General features: G+C 39.4%; 1 protein-coding gene across 1 annotated transcript in view; it reads left to right on the forward strand.

The window, feature by feature from the left end:
• Nucleotides 1–9,583, forward strand: part of NEK7 (NIMA related kinase 7) — a 68,957-nt gene extending 59,374 nt beyond the window's left edge. Inside the window, 1 exon segment of the mRNA XM_053984948.1 lies at nucleotides 2,142–9,583. Coding sequence (XP_053840923.1) covers nucleotides 2,142–2,252 — 111 coding nt within the window. The 3' untranslated portion in view covers nucleotides 2,253–9,583.
• The last annotated feature ends 9,441 nt before the right edge of the window (nucleotides 9,584–19,024 follow it).

Here is a 19,024-nt window from a genome sequence, read left to right on the forward strand (position 1 = left end):
ACTCTGATTTCAGATTTATGGTGTTGGATGTTCTTCAGTCTTTCCTGTTTTCTGTGCAGGCTGTCTGAGGTGTTGCATGGCAAGCTGCTCATCTCTGCTTATACTATGCCTCCTGCTTACCCTGTGTCCCACCTGCTTCTTCTGCAGGAGATTGTTTGGCTTGCATGTTTGTATTACATGCTGGCAATTATTATTTCTTACAGTAGCTAATTATTTCCAGCATTCTGTTCTTCAAATGTTTGGGAGTTATTGCAGGCTAATAGTTTTTATTGCTACTGGCATTGTATTTTATTTATTGACTGCCAGAAGCAATATGATGGCTTTATAACTCCATTAGTCAGAATATACTTACTGTGTTTAAAATGCAAATAGCAAATCTGTTACAGATTATTTTGATTTAATGTTTCTTTTCAATCTGGTAATCTGACCACTATCTTCAGAATTATTTCATTTTTAAATATTAAGCTCTTCTTGCTAAAGAATGGGATGTCTAACGACATAGATTTTATACTGTTGAATACAAAACATCTGCATATTATATACAGTTTATCTGCAAGGACTAATGGACAAAGCTTTATAGAGTGGTATGCAGTGCTTCTTCCTTAACTTCAGGAATTCCTATTTCTGTGCATTTAAATTAATCTTCAGAAAAGTGAAAGGAGTATAATTATAATTGAAAAGCCTTGTTGTTCTTTTTCTAAAAAGCAGGAAGGAAACTCTCCGATGGCACGTTTAAAGAGGCAGCTTATGTTACTTTTGAATAATGAGGGTGATGAGGTCGCTCTGTGTTAGTTGCAATAATTACAGATTTTTTCAGTAATCCTACCTAGTAGTACTGGCTGGGAGACCACACCAAATTTTATATATTGACATAGAAGATTGGATCACAATGTGTTTGTTGGAGTGTCCTCCTCCTCCTCCCTCCCCACCTGTCCCCAGTGTTATAAGGAGCTCCAGGAGGATTTGGCAAAGCTACTTACAAGCATAAAGGAAGATCCTCAGAGTTGGTTAAATTGTTATTGCAAAGCACTGTGAACATTTCAGTAAGTCATTATGAAAGAGGTATGTTCCACATTGAAAAAATGCTTAGGAGATGCACACAATTGAAAATAGAAGCCCTATCAGAAGGTTATCCATACAGTATATTAAGTTGTAATGTCATAAATTCTTTGCCTTCATTATGAAGGCAATGAAAAGTATGGAGGTGGTGTGGAAGCTCTTCTGGGTTGTTTATGCTGAATATGTCTTTTAAAAACACCCATTAGGTTATGGTGCTTCTGGATTTTCTGGTCATAGTGATTTGTTTATTCCCACATAGAGGCTTTTGTGAATATTTGTTAATTCTGTGCTTCTTTACATAAAGAACACTATAAACAATCTGATCCTAAGGATACATATCAGGATGTAGCCGAAAGCTTTTTTTTTTTCCAATATCATGTCTTCAGCAGTGGACAAGTGGAGTAACAGGGCCAGCATAATATGGCACTTGCCCAAAATATTTTCTCAGGTTCCAGTTTTATGTTCAGATATTTCTGCAAGGGTGGAGTCCTTATAACAGGGACCCCTCAGTGGGTTTAATTTGTTCAGTCGCTGAATTGAATGTGTGTGTATTGGTAGCTCCTGGCAGCAGGAGGTTCTGGGGGTTAACTGTGTGTTAGATGGAGCACCACTGCCTTTTGTTTGTTGGGCTCTGTCAGGCAGAAATGCCATTTATTGCTGGCTAACTCCTGTATTGGGACTGAATGAGCAAAGCAGCCCTCGTTTACCTTCGCTCGGTGCTCCTTTCAGTCTTTCTGGGCTTTGCCGGCATAGCCCTCCAGAAGCACGGGGAGTTTTCTCAAAATTATGTGGGATTGGACTAAATGCATGTCTAAAGTTGTATGTTGAAAGGATTAGAACTTGAATTGGCTCATCAGTTTTTCTGGCCAGCAGTGCAAAATGTAGAAATCAGGGGAGCACGTTGCATATGTGTTTGCATAAGGCTGCGTGCAGCGTGTGAGCAGAGAGGGAGGGCTGCCCGTGTGCTTGTGCAGAATCGCTGTTTGCCTAATTTTTGCCAGTTGTATTAATTTGAATTTGATAATGCACAAATCCTGCTTGTAAGAAGGCCAATGCTCCTGTCATGTTCTCTCCCTCTGTAGCTGCGACAATTAGTTAATATGTGCATCAACCCGGATCCGGAGAAGCGCCCAGACATCACCTACGTGTACGATGTAGCGAAACGGATGCACGCACACACCGCCAGCAGCTGAACAGCCAGCAGAGCCCCAGGAAAGGAGCAGCAAGAACCAAGTGCTTTAAATAAATCATCCCACCTCTCCGTGTGTGTTACACAAATGTAATTATTTGGAGCTTACTGTTGTGCTTTGAATTGTAAACCAATTTATATACAAGCTTTGTTGTTTTCTGTTTATTTCTGGGTTTTGTATTTTTTACTAACTTGCAGTTGTACAACAGGTTTAAATATGTAAAGCATAATTTTAAGATGCTGTGAACCGCTGTTTCCATGTTAGTGGGTTCAAGTATACTTTCTGTAATAACAAAATTGTATTCAGTTGGGCCTCAGTTCTAAAACACAGTTGCACTTTTGCACATGATACAGATATTAGGCTTAATATCAAGAAGCAAAATGTCTGAATCTTTCACCTTTCTAGTAATTTATGGAAAGTATGAATCAGCACAGTTAACTTTATTTTAATCTTTGTTCCAAGAGGAACATAATTATTACAGGAGCTTACTGTATTTTATATTGAATTGTAGTTTGCAGTTCTTGCCGTATGAGTAGACAAGGAATAGAATTAGTTCTCTGCTTGCCAAATGCAATGGAAAAATAATTTCAGGAAAAATTGTCATGCTGAAACTTTTGTAACGTCCCCTTTTGATTTGTTAGTCTCTCATAATACACAAAACATTTGTTGGAGGTTTTCTGGGAAAATTAAAGGTGTTGATTCAGCAATCGGGTCATTTTCAATAGACTTGTGCAGCACTGCCCTGGGGCAATGGGAGTCTGCATAGTTCAGTCTTAAAAACATGCAGATGCTTCTTGTAGCCAATAGGGTTCTTTTGTGGCTGTCCTTTGAGCAGGTCTGATTAAAAGATGTGATCTTTAAGTTACAACTTCCCAACTGTTTGTGTATATGTCACTGTTTGTAGATTTTTTTGTGTTTAAAATAATTCAAGTGACCTTACAGTATATTTAAATTTTATTTTTTTCTAAATACTGAGATCTTTTGGCAAAGATATAATAGTCTAGTATAGCACAAAATATATTCTACATAAATATATGATCTTTGTATACTGTATCCTGAGACTTAGTTTTATATTTAGCAGAAGTAAATTATAGCTTTTATGTTTAAGATAAAGTTGCCACGCCTTAATTTGGAAAATAATTATATATGCAAACTGTCTTACAGATACTTTATTCGTTTAAAAGGAAATGCTGAATATTTTTGTTAGACCTTAGTGCCTTTTGGGGTATGCTTACATATTTTTGTTGTTAAGGAAGGAATGTGTCTTGTTTTTAAATGTGGTAAAAATGGAGAGTGAAATGAAATTCCTTGAGTTTCAAGACTGAACTTTTTTGTGGAACTGTCAAAAGGTAATTATTATCAGTGATAGCAGCTAGGGAGCTGTTACTGTCAGTTAAGTCTTTTTCTTTATGGGGGTAAACAGTTAGTTCAAATAAAAGCAGAAGTATGTACATACATATATAGATTCTAGATGCTGTCACATCCCTGCATTCTCAGATTTTTTTTTTTGCTAGTTTGTTTCTCTGAGCAGCTGTAATTTTTATTTCATATAATGCTCAAAAAAAAAAATCATTTGTGCAGTTTGTGTTCAAGGCAGGGTCAGGATTGTTTTTGGTTTTGTATTTTTTAAAACTACAAATACTATGAAAATTGTGTTTGGAAAAAGAAAAGGGGAGATTTTAGATGGTGTATGCCAGATCATCAGCTTATCTTAATACATACTTTTTTATTTTTTGCTTCCAGGTTTTCTTGGACAAATTGTATGAAAATGTAGTTTTATTTCTCACTTCTGTGTGCACTTAACCTTATAGAACTTCAATGGAACACTTTGTTGGGAAGAAGTATTTGAGAAACTTTGGTTTGTGTTTAGCAACCTCTAGATTTGTTTTCATTTGTTTTCATCATGGTTATATAATTTAAAACTTGATGGTTATATTCTGTAACAATGTTTTACATGTCGTAGAATGAAATGCTTTGTATTGAAAAAGGCAGCACAATATTTGCTTGACTGCCAGAATTAGTTCTTAATTTGCACAAGTACTCAAATAATTATTTTTTTTTTCTGAAATGTGCTAGAACATCTAAAAATCACCGAAAAGCCCCCCAGTGCAATGCAGGCTATTTGTATCTAATATTATGCATAAAGTATTGAACTTTTCCTGCCAGAAACTGCTGATAGATATCCCTCCCCTGGAAGGATATGCTGAGTAAAAGAATAATGAGTTAAGAGTTAGCAAATGTGCATACTTAAGCATTTAATTTTTTTTAGAAATGTGGGGGTTTCTTTTTAGTACTTATCATTAAATATTGTGCTGAGGAAAAGAAATAGTGACTTAAAAATCTTTGAAATGAATGGTGCACCTGAGTTTGGTACCTGACTTCTGTAATTAAAAAGGCAGTGTGAGTTAATAGAACTGCTTACATAATTGGGGATTGCAGAATCTCTCCCTAAAGTGAAGTACCTGGTAACATATTAAAATGGTAAGTCTTGTTATAACACTCCAATGTGCTTATAAAATGTTTTCTAAACCACCATCCTATTTTTCATATGTTGATGATAACATTTGACACGATTTATTTTAAGCTATGGCATTATGTGTTTATTTTCTTTAAAGAAAACATGTTACATTTCTACCCAAAAGTGTCTGACCAGCTCCTCCTTTTATTTCAGTAATGCTCCAGTATTAACTTGTGTCAGGGGTGAACTTTTTTGTGCTTTGCATAAAATTGCATAAAATCCCTTTGTCTCAAAAGCACCCTTGCTGTGCAGTAGTTCAGTAGTTCAGAAATAAAACATACAGATAGTAAATGTAGTGTAAAAATTATAGTGTTTCTATATTTTTTCAAACTTTTCTTGTTTAGGTTTATATATATAATGTTACAGTAGATGCTGCCTATCGTGTGAACAACTTACTGCTTCCAGTAGTTGATTCTAGGTGAGATTTTTGACTATAACAAAAGATAGTACACAAAAAACCAATAATTTTTGTATTATTTGTTAAAAGATTATCTAAAAATACTACATCTGGTATGTTGTGTGTTTTAAACTAAAATTTGAAACTAAAATTTTAAGCTAAATTTAAAAATATTTTCAATATTGAAATATGCGATAAAGCATAAAAATAAAAAAGAGCTCCCATTATGACCCCAGTCCTGTGAGCTCTTGATTATATTTCAGCTGGGTTTTATGTAATTTCAGTAATTTTGAGTGAATCACATCTACACACACAAATAAGCAGTAATCAGTAGGGTAGATAGAAATGATGTGCTCAGCTCACTTTGTATACTCTCTGCGTGTCACTGCTTTGGTAGCAGGGAATAATTTGGGTTTTTTCCCCTGTTTTGTTGCACTCCTAATGATCCAGCTCCCAATTGTATGAGCAGGCAATAGAAGCGTGTTGTCTTTTTGTAATGAGCAGAAACTTTAAAAACATGCCAGTATAGCAGAAGATGAAATGCAGTATTAGAAGTGTCTGAGAAGGCTGGTGTTTTATTCATGCTCATGATTAAGAAAGCCATAGAGTGAAATTCTTGACAGAGGCTTCGAAATGGAGAACTTTTATGCCAGTGGTTCTCAGATAACTCTGAATGGGACCCAAAATCGCAGTGATGTTTGTTTGCAGCAATTTTGTCTGCTTAATCTCTTCTCTTTGCTGTTATGCAGTGTGGTGAGAATCTTAGCAGCTCAGTTGGAGTGTTGGTGAATGCTGCATTGGCTGTGTGACCTGGTAGGAACAGGAGGTGACGTGAGGGAGAGCCAGTGAAGGCCTTCTGGTTTTGTTTTGTGAAGACATAAGGGTGCTGGATGGCAGAGGTCAAATCACTGTTTTTTCATAAATTTTAATAGTTTTTAATAATCTTTATCTACTTCAACAGTCAAAATTTTCGCAACCCAGCCATATCCCCACATTATCTAGCCAGTGGCAGTGTTGGCAGTGGCCTTTTGAATTGCTGATCTCTGGGTTGATCTGGTTGAGCAAATCTTTCTGGCAAGGAGGGAAATAGAGGTGTGAACCCTGCTTGGTGGGGTGCTACTTATGTTTCTGAACATTACTCAAATATAGATGTTTAGAGTTGTTTTTTTAAAATGATTCCCTTCTCTGAGCCTTTATTCCCTTCTCTGATGCTTTTAAAAAGGTATTTGCCATTCATATTCACTACTGAAGTTCAATGACTCTTGGCTTCTGCTTTGTCAGTCCTGTTGTCAGCCCTTACCCTCTTCCTGGTTTGAAGTCCTCTGTCTAGTTTTCCTAGTGGTCATTAGTTTGCATCTTTCTTTGTGTTTGCTAAACTCAACCCATTTCAGTCTTTTCAAATTTTATCCCTCCCCATGGGCAAACCCAGTTCCTTTCCCCTGATCAGTACTTTAATCCTTTGTTTTTCATTCTGTTTTTCCAGCCCAGTGCCTGTGATTTCCAGTTTTAGATAGATTTTCTTACTGCCTCAGTCATTCCCATGACCTTGTCTTTACTAAATACTGTTCACTTTATTCTCTCTCATTTCTAAATTCCCTTTCTCTGATCACTACCTGCTCTCTTTCAGCTTATCTGTCTTTCTCTCTTCTCCACCCTGTCACTCACTCCTTTTGGGATCTCCAGTCTATTAACCTTTTTGACTCCTTCGTCTTCACTGCTGCCTCCTTCCTTCATTGGCCTCACTTCTTTTTACTCGTCTTTATTTTTATCTCTGTCTGCTTCGCTGTACATGGTTTCCTTGGCTGCTTCTCACACTGTCCTGTCTCCATTTCTCCCTCCAGACATAATCCCTTGTAATTTCTTAATTTCTGTTCCAGCCTTTCTGAATATCAGTTTGCCCCTTTTATTTCTGTATCTTTTATGCCTCTCATTCCTTTCATTGAATTACTTCTTCGTTCAGTAGCAACCAAGTTGCTTTTTTCATCTGTCTTTAAGGACGTGGCACCATCATCGTAACTGTTTCTGGTTTTTAATACTTTGTCCTTTTTTTCTCCCTGTCATATGATTTCATGTACCTAAACACCCTCTCTCCAGTTTGTTTTTGGATTTTTTAAATGTTGCACTTTATTTGAATTCCCCAAAAATCCAGTGCTTCCCCGCCTAGTCTGGTTCTCCCATGGTTCTATCTCCAGATTATTCTGTTCGTATCCAGCCAGCCTCAGACCTGTTCAGATTCAAAGATCTAATTTTTATTTGACTCCCTCTAGACTATTTTCTAACATCCCTGACAATTTTACTTGCCTGTTTTCTGAGGCCACAACCTTTCTATCTCTGACACTTCTCCCATGCCTGCGTATCAAATGTCTCAGAGTTAGATGTATCAGAATCCAGCCCTCTTCACTATCTGTTCTTTCTTTTATCTTCACTGATTTAACCTCTGTGTCATTTTGGCTTCTTTTCTCCCTTCAAAGTATCGAATTTGACAGGACTAAACTGTCATTGGGCTTTCACTGTTTTGTGTGCTGAAGAAGGAACTCCACCAAATTACTACTTATTTTGTGTTTTAAAGAGACCTGAATCCCACAAACCTGATCTTATTTCAGTACTGTAGAGTTGGAATAGATTGTTTCTCCAAGTACATCAAAAGTCCTTGAATTTGGGCCTTTAGTTTTCTGTCATTTCAGATAAAGAATTTTTTTCCTTAATTGCTTTGTATTTACTGTGTGTAACTTTGTCTTGTTGCTGCACGTACAGCTAACAGTTGTTTTCCTGCTATAGCAACTTGATTTCAGTGCTTTTAACTATTGCTTTAAATAAGGAAATGCCTAAGAGCTTCCCTGGCTGGAGCCAGAGTTGGGCACAACGCTGCTCTCTGTTGCTGTGCCATCCAGCCCCTCCAGGTGCAGGACTGACTTGGTGCTCTCCTGCTCCTCTACCCACACTGCCCTAACCAAAGCCAAACCAAAGCTGCTTCTGTGGTGGGTGCATGGTTTTCTGTGTGGGTGCATGATCTGATTCCATACTTTTAGCAGGCTTTCAGAGGTGGAAGATTCTATGTTTGCAGAGATTCACTGTTGGTCAAATTATCTGGCTTTTGCTCATAATTATCCTGAGATATGTTGAGATTGAGAAACGAAAATCTCTGTAAAACTGAGAAGTTTGCTGTTTTGGAACTGGGGGCTATAGAGTTGAATGTTACATTTGGTGTGGATATACACACATTTATTGACTTTTTATTTACACCAGAGTAATTATTTTGTTTTAGAGGATCAGTTGTTTGCTGGCACAAAAAAAAAAAAAAATCTAGTACTTTTCAGGTTTTATATTTATTCCTTGTTCCCTGCCTGTATCACACTGTGCAGTTCTTCTACAGCTGCCTTAGTGGTGGTATCGGCCTTACTTCTTTTGTCTAATTGCAATTTTCTGTCAAATGGAATTAAAAATAGGAAATTGAGTCCTTCCTGATAGTTCCACTTGCTTTTCATTTAAACCCTAGCAATAGATAGAGGTCTCAACCTGGATAATACAGATGTTCTGGGATTCTTTACTTCCTTTCCACCTCCTGGTCCCTGTTTCTCTGTCTTCCCTGGGACACTTGCAGGGAATATGGCACTGCCAGCGTATCAAGCCAATAGAAGTGTGGACAGGAGATCTCCCAGCTGAAAATGACTAGGAATATATTTGGTGGTGTTATATGGCTGATAATTGCAAATGTGGAAAGAGCAATTTAAAGAAATCTGTGTTCGATGTTACAAAAGGAATCTTAAATGATGCAAAGGCCTTTTAATGTGGTGTTGGTCTTCTTCAGTAGACTTAATTTGCTGCTTGTTCCTTTGATTTCAGTCATGCTGGACTGTTGTAAAGATGATTCATTAAAGATGAGTGTTTTTTGTTGGAAGTGGGGAAGACAGGAGGCATTCACTGGTTTGTTTGTATTTGGCTGCTGATTGTGCTTGAATCAAATTTTATAATCATTCAGATTGGAATGGACCTTGAGAGAAGTCTGTAGTCCAGCTTCTTGCTGAGAGCTGAGTCAGTGCTGAATTCAGAGCAGGGCTTAAGGCTTCAGCAAGATCTAGAAACCTTCAAGGGAGGGTAACTGAGCAGCTTCTGTGGGCAGCCTGCTCCAGTGCCTCACTGTAAACCTTGTTTGCCTTGTGTGCAGCCAGAAACTCCTCAGTTACAAGTTGTGGCCGTTCTTTTTTCTTCTGCCACTCCTCAAATGTTCTTTATATTGCAAAAAGGTAAGTCAAGTATTGGGACAAAGAGAGAACTTAGGATGTTTTATTTTCTGAAAATTTGTTATTGCTAACAAATATGTTCATGTAGTACTTCTGCATCCTGTATGACGTGTAACCCATATTCATTTGCAACTCGAGTGTAAAATAAAACTTTTGGCAGTAAAACTTGATACAAACATTCTGTGGTGTTTATGGCCTGGATTTCTCGATTGTTACCTTTCAAATATGCTAAATGTTCCCTGGCAGATCACAGTTGTGCCCACCATGGTGAAGCAAGGAAGGTGGGATCCTGAAAATAACTCTGCTGCTGTTTTCTGGAGCCTGTTCTGGGGAAGGAAGCTTAGCACTGAGGGTGGGATGGGAAGAGAATGAAACCAGCAGGTGTCAGATCACTGCTGGTTATGGGAACGCTACTTCAAGCTCAAGTGTTGGTGGAAACTTGCTTGGAGAGATTTATCAAAATTTGAGGAGGAAAATGAGTTGAGCAGGGTCAGATTTCAGAGCACTGGGGTTTTTTTTTGGTAAATTTTGCCCTGTATTAAATGAGAACTTGAAACTTCTGACAACAAACTTCTTGGGGGCAAATAAAGAATATGACAAATAGATTCAGTTTCAAATCTGTCAAGTTCTTTGAGGAAGCAATTTCCATAAACTAAGAATAATTTATTGATGTTACAGAATATCATTTAACAGTTACCAGTCTGGCAGGAGGGTGGTGGTGGCTGTGTGTAATTGTTGTACTGGAGCTTTTAAAAGTGTTCAAAGATTAAAAAAAAAAAAAAAAGTGGCGGGTGATTTAGAGCTTTTACTCTTGTGTGAGAATATTTGCGAAGGTAATTATTGTTCCTCATTCTGGAATAAATCATTATTTTGGATTCTGATTTTGGCATAATGTAATGTATTAGGAGTAAAATTCTTCCTGCTGTACTTTTCCTTACTGGGGAGGAGTTTTCCAGAAGTGTAAACAGTGGAGTCACACTGATTTCAACTTCCGAAGATGGATGTCTTGCTTGAGTCTGGGGTGAGCAGTTAAAATGCTGCTGCCTGTGGCTGGAAGGCAGAAGCGCACTGCTAGACAGGCATACAACAACTTTCTGAGGACTACCTTGAAAACTTAGTGAGTTGGCAGGGTAGAAAGGGATCCTAAAATGTTGTTACTGTGGAGGGTGTTTTTAGTCTTGTGGTCTCTGAGACAGGCTTTGGAAATATGGAGGCCTTCAGCTGCAGGATGCACTAGGCTGAGTTCAAAGGAAAGGCTCCTTGTCCTTTCTCCTTTAGCTGAGAGGTCTGGACTCCGTATTTGGGGCTGAAACAGAGCCTGGCTGAACACTCTTGCCTTGAGAGGGAGAGTTTTTGTATGTAGTTTGCATGGAGCATCCAATAATAATAAGTCAGTAATTTGAAGAGCCTTGTACAGTTATCCCATTTCTGTAATTTGTGGTTACAGAGATGACTTCAACTGCTCCATCCTTTTATCATAGAAACAGGACAAGGGTTCCCCTGTTTTGTGGCTGTATTTTCCTGTGGTGTGTTTTTTTGTTGATTTTGTGTGTTTGCCAAACATTTCTCACCTTAAAATGATAATAAAAATTGTTCCATAGATGTGAAATTTATATACATTTACACACACATAAGCAAGGCTTACAAAACACTGCATTCTTCTTTGTAGCAAACCTTTGTACGTGGATCTGTAATCACACAGATGCTGTTGGCTGCCCTTGGCTGTCACATGGCACTGTTGTGGATGTGAACATCTTTTCTTTGTTCAGCTCTAAGGGTTGATCCTAGGAACACAAAATGCAAGGTGTATGCCTTTAACAAAAAATTCCTCATACTGCAGAATGAGGCAATTATTTGGCTTTTCCAGAGCCCCGTGCCCTGTGTGTGGGTACCTGTGGTAAGCCTGGCCGGGAGCGAGGCTGCGCTGGCTCCAGCATCATTAACTGGGAGCCTGCTGACACTGGCCATTGATCCAGCAGCCAGCACGGGGCCTCTGGGCCGTTGAGTTTCCTTCCCCAGCTCCTGCCCCTCCCTGGGGAAAACCAATTGGAAGGATTGACCCACTTGCCTGGAGTTTGGAGAAGCAGTGGGCAGTTCACTGCCAATTGTCAGCTCAAGCAAAAGGGCAGAGGGTCGTGTGGGTGACCCTTATCTGTTATTGGTGTTCTGTTGCTGTAACACTGGGCCATCCCTCCCAGTGTCCAAAATCCCAAGAAGACCTTGTGAAACTCCACCAGTGCAATAACTGGAAAGCTGTCATCTTTACAGTGGTAATGATACAAAGGAGTGGTGATGGTTTTGAGCTCAAATGCTTTTTTAAAAAGTTCTGCCTGTTCAGTAAGTTTTTATGATGGTAAGCAATCTATTTATAAAACTATATTTTATTGGAGAATTGCTTTATTTTTTGTTTTCTCAGAGTGCACATGTTGATGACAGTGGTCCCAAATGGATAGAAACAGATGGATGTTCAGGTAATATCCATGAAATTGAACATATTACTTCTCATAGGTACCATATTCTTCCCATTTATTGTTTCCTTCAGTATTGGATGTTTTCTTTAAACAGCACTGATAGCTCTAAAATCTGTCACAGGTTTCATAAAGGCAACCTACACATACACTGTGCATTCTAACACAGGGTGCTATGAGAATTTTGTGCATGTTTTACAATTAATTATTTATATTTCTTTTTCTGTATGAAAGTTAAATTAGATACTGTATTTTTTTTTTTTTTTTAAGTAAGAGTAGTAGCCAAGTGCCATTATAATGATCAGAATCCCATTGTAACTTAAGTGGTGTGTCTGTATGAGAATATTTTCTGTATTGAGCACAGGTATATCTGCAGTGTGTTGCCTCACAGCTTGATTTGGAATGCTGGCAGCCATTTGCCTGCAGCAAAGTACCTTCCCAATGTATAACTTCTTGCTTTATGGGGCTCTTGTTGGAATTTGGCCCTTTTATTTCCTCATGATATTGAATTTCTGGCTTTGTATAGGACCATCAAGCTACTGCTAAAAGAACTAGAAAAAGAAAGTAGATCATAATTGTAATTTATTTCACAGTAATTGAGCATAAAATTCTGTGCTTAAAATGCAGTCCTAAAACACAACTTCCTTTTAAATCAGACACTCTGCAGTTCTCTCATAAACTTTAAAATATTGTCAGCATTATATCTTTACATACTTCATAGTTTTATGTAATGAAAACTTGAAATAGAAATTCTGTTTGAGTGCATGAAGTGCCTCAGAGTTTAAATTGCAAGAAATCAATTGTGTTCTTCAGACCTCTCAATAATTGTCTTTAAGGTCCTAGCTAAGTTGAAATGCAGTATTTCATTTCTGACATTTAATCCATTAAAATGTCCTTGGAGATGTATTATTCCCTTAAAATAATTTACGTGTCCCCTAAAATGAACACAGACTGCTGGAGGTATTTCAGAATAATTTTTGCTCTGCTCCAGAACATAAACAGGAAACATATATATGCCTATTTTGAAATTAGTTATATAATTGTCTTATGAAAACCGTGTCGTCCTAGTCTCAGGACTACTTTTTGTTGCTGTATTTGTTAAAAATGCGATATCAAACTCTCAACAGATCATGATTGCATGAATTAATATTGTACCTTTAGTTGTTCTGGCTTGTGTGGCATTTTGTTCAGTTTGTAAATGAGTAAAAGTGGTAGTTCTGAGGTCAGTGTGCCCAGAGTTATTAAGATTCAGTAGATCTGTCCATCTGCACTGTCAGTGTGACAATTTCCTACCAGACACTGACCTGTGAAGGAGAGGGAGGCTGGTTCCAGGGCAGGCTGTGGGATGAGCTCCCCCTCCAGGGCTGTTTTACAGGCAGGGAAGTGCTGGCTGGGTCATTTAAGGTGTGTGGCATGGGAATACCTGTTCCATTGAACTCCATGGATGCCCATCTTTGACCACCATGCAGGAACTTGATTATTCACGTGTACTGAGCATTTATTATGTGGATGTGAGTGTTGTGGGTGCTTTTAAACTAGGTATCCGAGAAAATCATTTGGCTGTCATTGGAAAGCCTGATCTGCTGCTCAGTATGGGAAAACATGGCACACTTTTACCTTAATGACCTGTGTTGTACAGTTTGACCCTAATTATGTCTCACTTTCCACTTCATTTTTGCGTGCAACTTGCACAGTGCAGGCTTCCATCATGTTCCACCCAGATGTTCCCAGGCAGAACGCTTCACAGCAAATTGTCTGAGTGAGCAGGAGTCCTGGGCTCTGCTCTTTCTGGAGTGGAGCCAGTTCCTACAGTGCTTCTGGCCTTTTTTTAGCATTCCCAATTTCTGTGGGATCCTGCATTTCACACTGTGCTTAGCTGGTGGTTTTGCATTTTGCCCTTAGCATTGCTCCACCCTGTGCTTTGGGAATCTTCTCTTTCCATGTTACGCCCTTTTCACAGTACCTGGCTTGGTGACCTTTTCTTATTCTCCAGTAATTTTGTGCTTGCTTTCCCATGCACCTCTGCTGTGATTTGAGGGTGAGATGGCTTTGGCCATTCCTTCCCCATCTCCCTAGTGGGACACAGAAATCAATTTCCACTCCAGGAATCTGGTAACATTGCCAACTGCTTTGCCAGAGTCCCATAGAAGCTGGGCTAGGAGCCTTTGAGCACAAAGGATGATCACCAACAATTTGCACATGACAGCTGTTGAGAAAACTGAGAGGCCACAGTATGGAGGATTTTGAAAATTTGCCTGAGTGAAGATCTCAATTTGTGTTCCAGGACAGTGTGGGATTAGATCTTAAGCAAACACTCTCGTGAAGTGTATTTGTGCAGCATTACAAGGAGCAAAACAATTACCCAGAGGATAGCACCTTTCAAAATAATTGCTATAATTTGGCTAGTACTGGTAAACTTGCTGTTTTCTCTGTCACTGTTGTCTCCATTAAGACTCACTGCAGAGCAAAGCAAACAGTGATTTCTTTTTTTCCTGAGAGATGATTTTGTTGATAAATGTGGACTGTATAAAAAAGAAGGATTTTTTCTGTGCTTCTATAACAAATATACTTCTCTTTGATTCAGCACTAATCTTTAGGAACAAATGAGGATCCAGGCAGACTTTTTTTTTTAATAGCACTGCCTTTTACTGTTGCCAGCAAAGATAACTGCATGTTTGGTTATTGTTCCATAATAATATTTTTATTAGAACATGTAGTTTCTTTAGCTTTTCTTTCATCACAAGATCTGCTGCCCTTAAAGGAAAGTATAAAGAGCAGCAGTGTTTTGCAGAATGATATTTGATCTGAGATAGATGTTGTCTTCCACACAGCTACCAATAGACAAATGCTGAAATACTTCTAAATCCTTGAATCTGCTTAAGAGATTGATACATTACTCATGCTCACTTACTTTTGTGGATCAATATTTCACGGTCTATTTACTAATACAAAATGAATGTTTCTATTTTTGGCTTAAAATGTGGTGGGTTGGTGGGGTTTTTTTTCTTTTCCCAGTTTCTAACAAATTGCTGCTTTTGATTTTTCAGGCTTGATGGGCCACTGGCATTGGCAGGTGGTGGAATGACACAATGCAATATGATATGCCAAAGTAGTTGGGCATCACTTGTCATCTTGTAGACAAGTGAGGCAGAGGAAATAAGAGAATACACGAGTCTCTCAAATATGCAGGCAAAAAAAGGGACGTCTTCCATAAGATAGAAATCTTTTTCTAGAACTACCTTCTTCCATCTTTTCCCCAGAACAGTGCAGTTTCTCATGGTATTCTATCTACACCATATTTGAGGAGTTGTAAATGAGTAAGGAACACATTTTACCTGTAGTAAATAGCTCCATGTATAATTAACTTAAGATTCATTTTTTGCTATCTGTAGTGCAAATAAGAGTCCATTAAAGATAGTAAAAATGTAAATAATGTTCTTTAATGTTACAGCCTGTGCTAAATACAGTATATAAGCAGGTATACAAGCCTGCTCTGAAAAATTGCTCTGCTCATTGCAGTTTCATAGGGATTGCTTGGCTTTTGACCAACTGGGATTATTCTTTTTGTTTCAGGCAGAGCCATGTCTCAATCATTTGTCCAGTTGTTCAAAAGTACAAATGCTTATGCATGGGTTTAATGGGAAGCTGTCTATGAGCATGTTTCTTGATTTTTGATCCCTCTAGGGCAACATGGTGATAAATACTTAGCAAGTTTCTACCTCAAATTATCTGTTTTCTCCTGAAGTTTGAGCTCTACAAAACTTTTATGAAATCCATCACAAGACGTTGGTGCAAACAGGATGAGATGGAAGAGCAGCCTATGTTTGTCCAGCGTGTTCTTCCCGTGTGTGTGTGCAGGGGTACGAGTAAAGGGGCAAATGCAAGGCTGGTGAATCCTGCAGAGACCAGCCTGTGCCTTCCCCCCCGGCACTGCTCGGCTGCACGGCTCCTCTCCTGGATGCTCCTGGGGTGCGCAGGAGATCCATCCCCGCTGCAGGAGCTGTTAGCCTCTCCCAGCTGTTGTGGGACACACCTGGTGCAGGTGACTCACTCAGTTTGCAGCTGCAGGCTGGGATGCAGTTTGGGATGCAGGTTGAGCTCTGGGAGGGAGCACAGATGAGAGGCCGTGAGCTGCGGAGCCTTCGCGGAACAAAGGGCACGGAGAGGTGGCGCAGCCAGATGAGGGAGGAGCCAGGACTGAGGAGGAAAAGCGGAACTTTCCCGCGTTTGGGCTGTGAGGGGATAAAAGCGCGGGGGGTCCTTCCTGGGCGATCCCTCCCCAGCTCGGGCTGTTTCTGTGTTATTCTGCCGTGAATAAATGGCTTTATGGAACGAGACTGAGGCACTGCCAAGGGACACCTGGGCCGCAGCGGGGAGGAAGCCAGGTGTGACTGCGAGTGGGGTGTGCGGGAACCATGGGGACCCATGGGGTCCCTGAGCCGCCCGCCGGGAGAGGGCTCCGGGCCCTGGCCTTGGGAGTGCGACTGCCAGAGCCCCTCGGGAACGATCACACTGGGAAGCTCCCGTAACTTCGAATTAAGGAAAACACAGTTAGGATGTTGAGGAAAAGGAGGGGCCCAGCTGAAAAGCAGAATTTCCTTTCTGTAGTAAGAATTTCCTTTGTGAATATTCTGAAGGATGGTTTTGACTGTGAGTTCTTGCAAAGGTTCCTCCAAAAGTTGGTGTGGTAACTTTTTCTCCCGACTGCCCTACACTTTTGGATTCAGCACACTACGTTTGGTACTTGAGGTTATTCAGAATCTATGTCTTGCAGATTGCATCTGCATTGCTAAAATTGCTGTCTCGTTCCTTTATTTTGGAACTTTCTTCATCTGATCTAGGAGCGTAATATTTTTAAAGATCTGTCTTCAAGTGTGTCTACTTCTACAGTTGCTTTAAAATAAATTTTGGAAGACATTTAATTTGGAAGGAAAATAATTCTGCTTTCCATTATTTTTTCTAGAATGCATTATCTTATGTTTGACAGTAGTGAAAAGTATTTCTTTCTTCTGGTATATGTTGCTCTTTTTTTCCTTTTGATAAATGAATTTTGCAATTCCTCATAGTTTTCTCCAATTTGGTGGTTCTTAATGAACCTGTAGTATTTGCAAGTACTTCAACCCTATTTTAATTGCAGTAGTGTTTATGCAAAGCTTAGTATTCATTCCAGGTTTGCTCTTTTTTACATGCTGTCTTATAGACCAAGGCAAAACCATTGCATTTTGGGTCACAGCAGGTTTGGATTGCATTTTTCTTATGATCACAGGCTTGTTTCATGCTTTGGGGTGGTGCTGATTTAGAGAGAGAGGCAAATGCAGAGTGCACTTTGCTCCAGAGACTTAGCAGTCAGCAAGGCATCCTTACCTAGTCACGTCCTTTGCCTTTTGAAAATAATCTTTCCCAAAAGGAGCAGGTGTTAATTCCATGTATTGAGGACAGCCATCATGCAGCAATATAGAAACGTGTCAGAAAGAAACCCTTTTAAAGGGCCTTTTTACATTTGTGTTGTGTGTGAAGCTTGGTTGCAAACAGTTCCTATAGCTCAGGGTGGATGTGTTGGTCTTTGTGGCTGGGTAACTCTTGGTGCTGCTTGCACATTGGCAGTGGTGGAGTTCCTTTAAAGCTCATTTAATATCAAACTATCAAGCTTTGCTGTCTTCATTTAACCCGAATTCCATTTCCAGCATAGCTTTAGCAGTACTGAGGGAAGAAGGAATTAGGATGTGGTAGCCTCTAACTGGCTTCATTTCCTTGGACGTGTTTGCCTGCACTGGGGGCAGAGCATCCCACACCATCGCTGCCACCCTCTCCTGCAGCAGCAGGAAGGCATCCATGCCACTGTGCCCCCTGCCAGGGGATGGCAAGCTGTTCCTTACCCCCTACAGGCCCTTGGCACTGCTAATTGGATATTCAAAGGTGGGAGCCATTGTTTCACGGAATACTCACGGTATCTTCCTCTGTGGATATTAATTTTAGATGTGTTTTGGTAGCAGTGAAGTTTTCTCTGGTTCCCATACTGGCCTTATTAGGCCAGTAAAGGAGAAAAAAATATCTGTATCTATCCACATTTATTCCTTAATGATGAGGAATATAGAGGCAACCTTTCCATATATGCATATTATCCCTGCTGAAAATTAATGCTAAAACTGCTCTCAAAAAACTGTGTAAAGGAAGAACTTCAAGGGTATTCTTGAAGTAAGCTGTGAGTTGAGAATTAGAGACCCCCATGCCCAGTAAGAAATGGATTTTGTGGTCTCTTTGTACTGTTAAAATTTCTTTTGGAAAGGAACTCCCACTGTCTAAAGTACCATAAGGTTTTACAAGTGTTCAGAAGATGAAATGCTGCCAGATGTTAAGTTCAAGGAGCAAGTTAACTACTGTTGTCAGATGGAAGAGCTTTTTTGTGTTTGGTAACTTCTCCTTACCTTCTCTCCCCCTCTGCCCTCACCCCCTTGGTTCTCTTGACCACAGCAGCAACCGGACTGCCCATCTCTTCTGCAAGGAAACTGGTGCTTCACTCACACAGCTGAAGGGAGAAATCTCTGTATTGTACAGGGCATATAATTAAATCGATGGTTGCTCAGATTAGCAAAGTCTTTTACTGAAATGAGTTATCCAATTAAACCGCTGCAGTTAAATATAGTTTACCTTTAAATGTATATTCAGTCAGCAGAAGAGAAATCTCTAATAGCACAGTGAAAATGTATTAAGGGCACATGAAAAGGATTGCTCATGTCCAGCACTCTCACCTTAGTGCTGCTACAATGATGCTATTTTTGCCTTAACACTTTTTTTTTTTCCATAATGTGATTCAAATACATAAAAGGTGCATGGATTTGAAGCACATCAGAGGTCATTTCCTCCTGTGACTCACTAATCAGCTCTGGTACTTTCATATGTACAGCAGGAACTTTCAGACAAAGGTAAGATTAGTAGCTAAGCAGACAAAGAGAAAATGGAGGAAAATAATAGTAGTGGTGAGTACATGCATCAAGTAAGTGTGGCTCAATATTTTTATGTCTTTTTTTGATAGATTGCTTTGGATGCTTCTGGGCAACATTGAATGCAGCATTTTTTCATCTCTATCCCAGAAGGATTATTCCAATGGTTCACCTTAGATTCTGCACAGAATATTACTTTGATACTGTAAT

The sequence above is a fragment of the Vidua macroura genome, chromosome 9 (assembly GCF_024509145.1).
Source record: "Vidua macroura isolate BioBank_ID:100142 chromosome 9, ASM2450914v1, whole genome shotgun sequence".
In the NCBI taxonomy this organism is placed as follows: domain Eukaryota; kingdom Metazoa; phylum Chordata; class Aves; order Passeriformes; family Viduidae; genus Vidua; species Vidua macroura.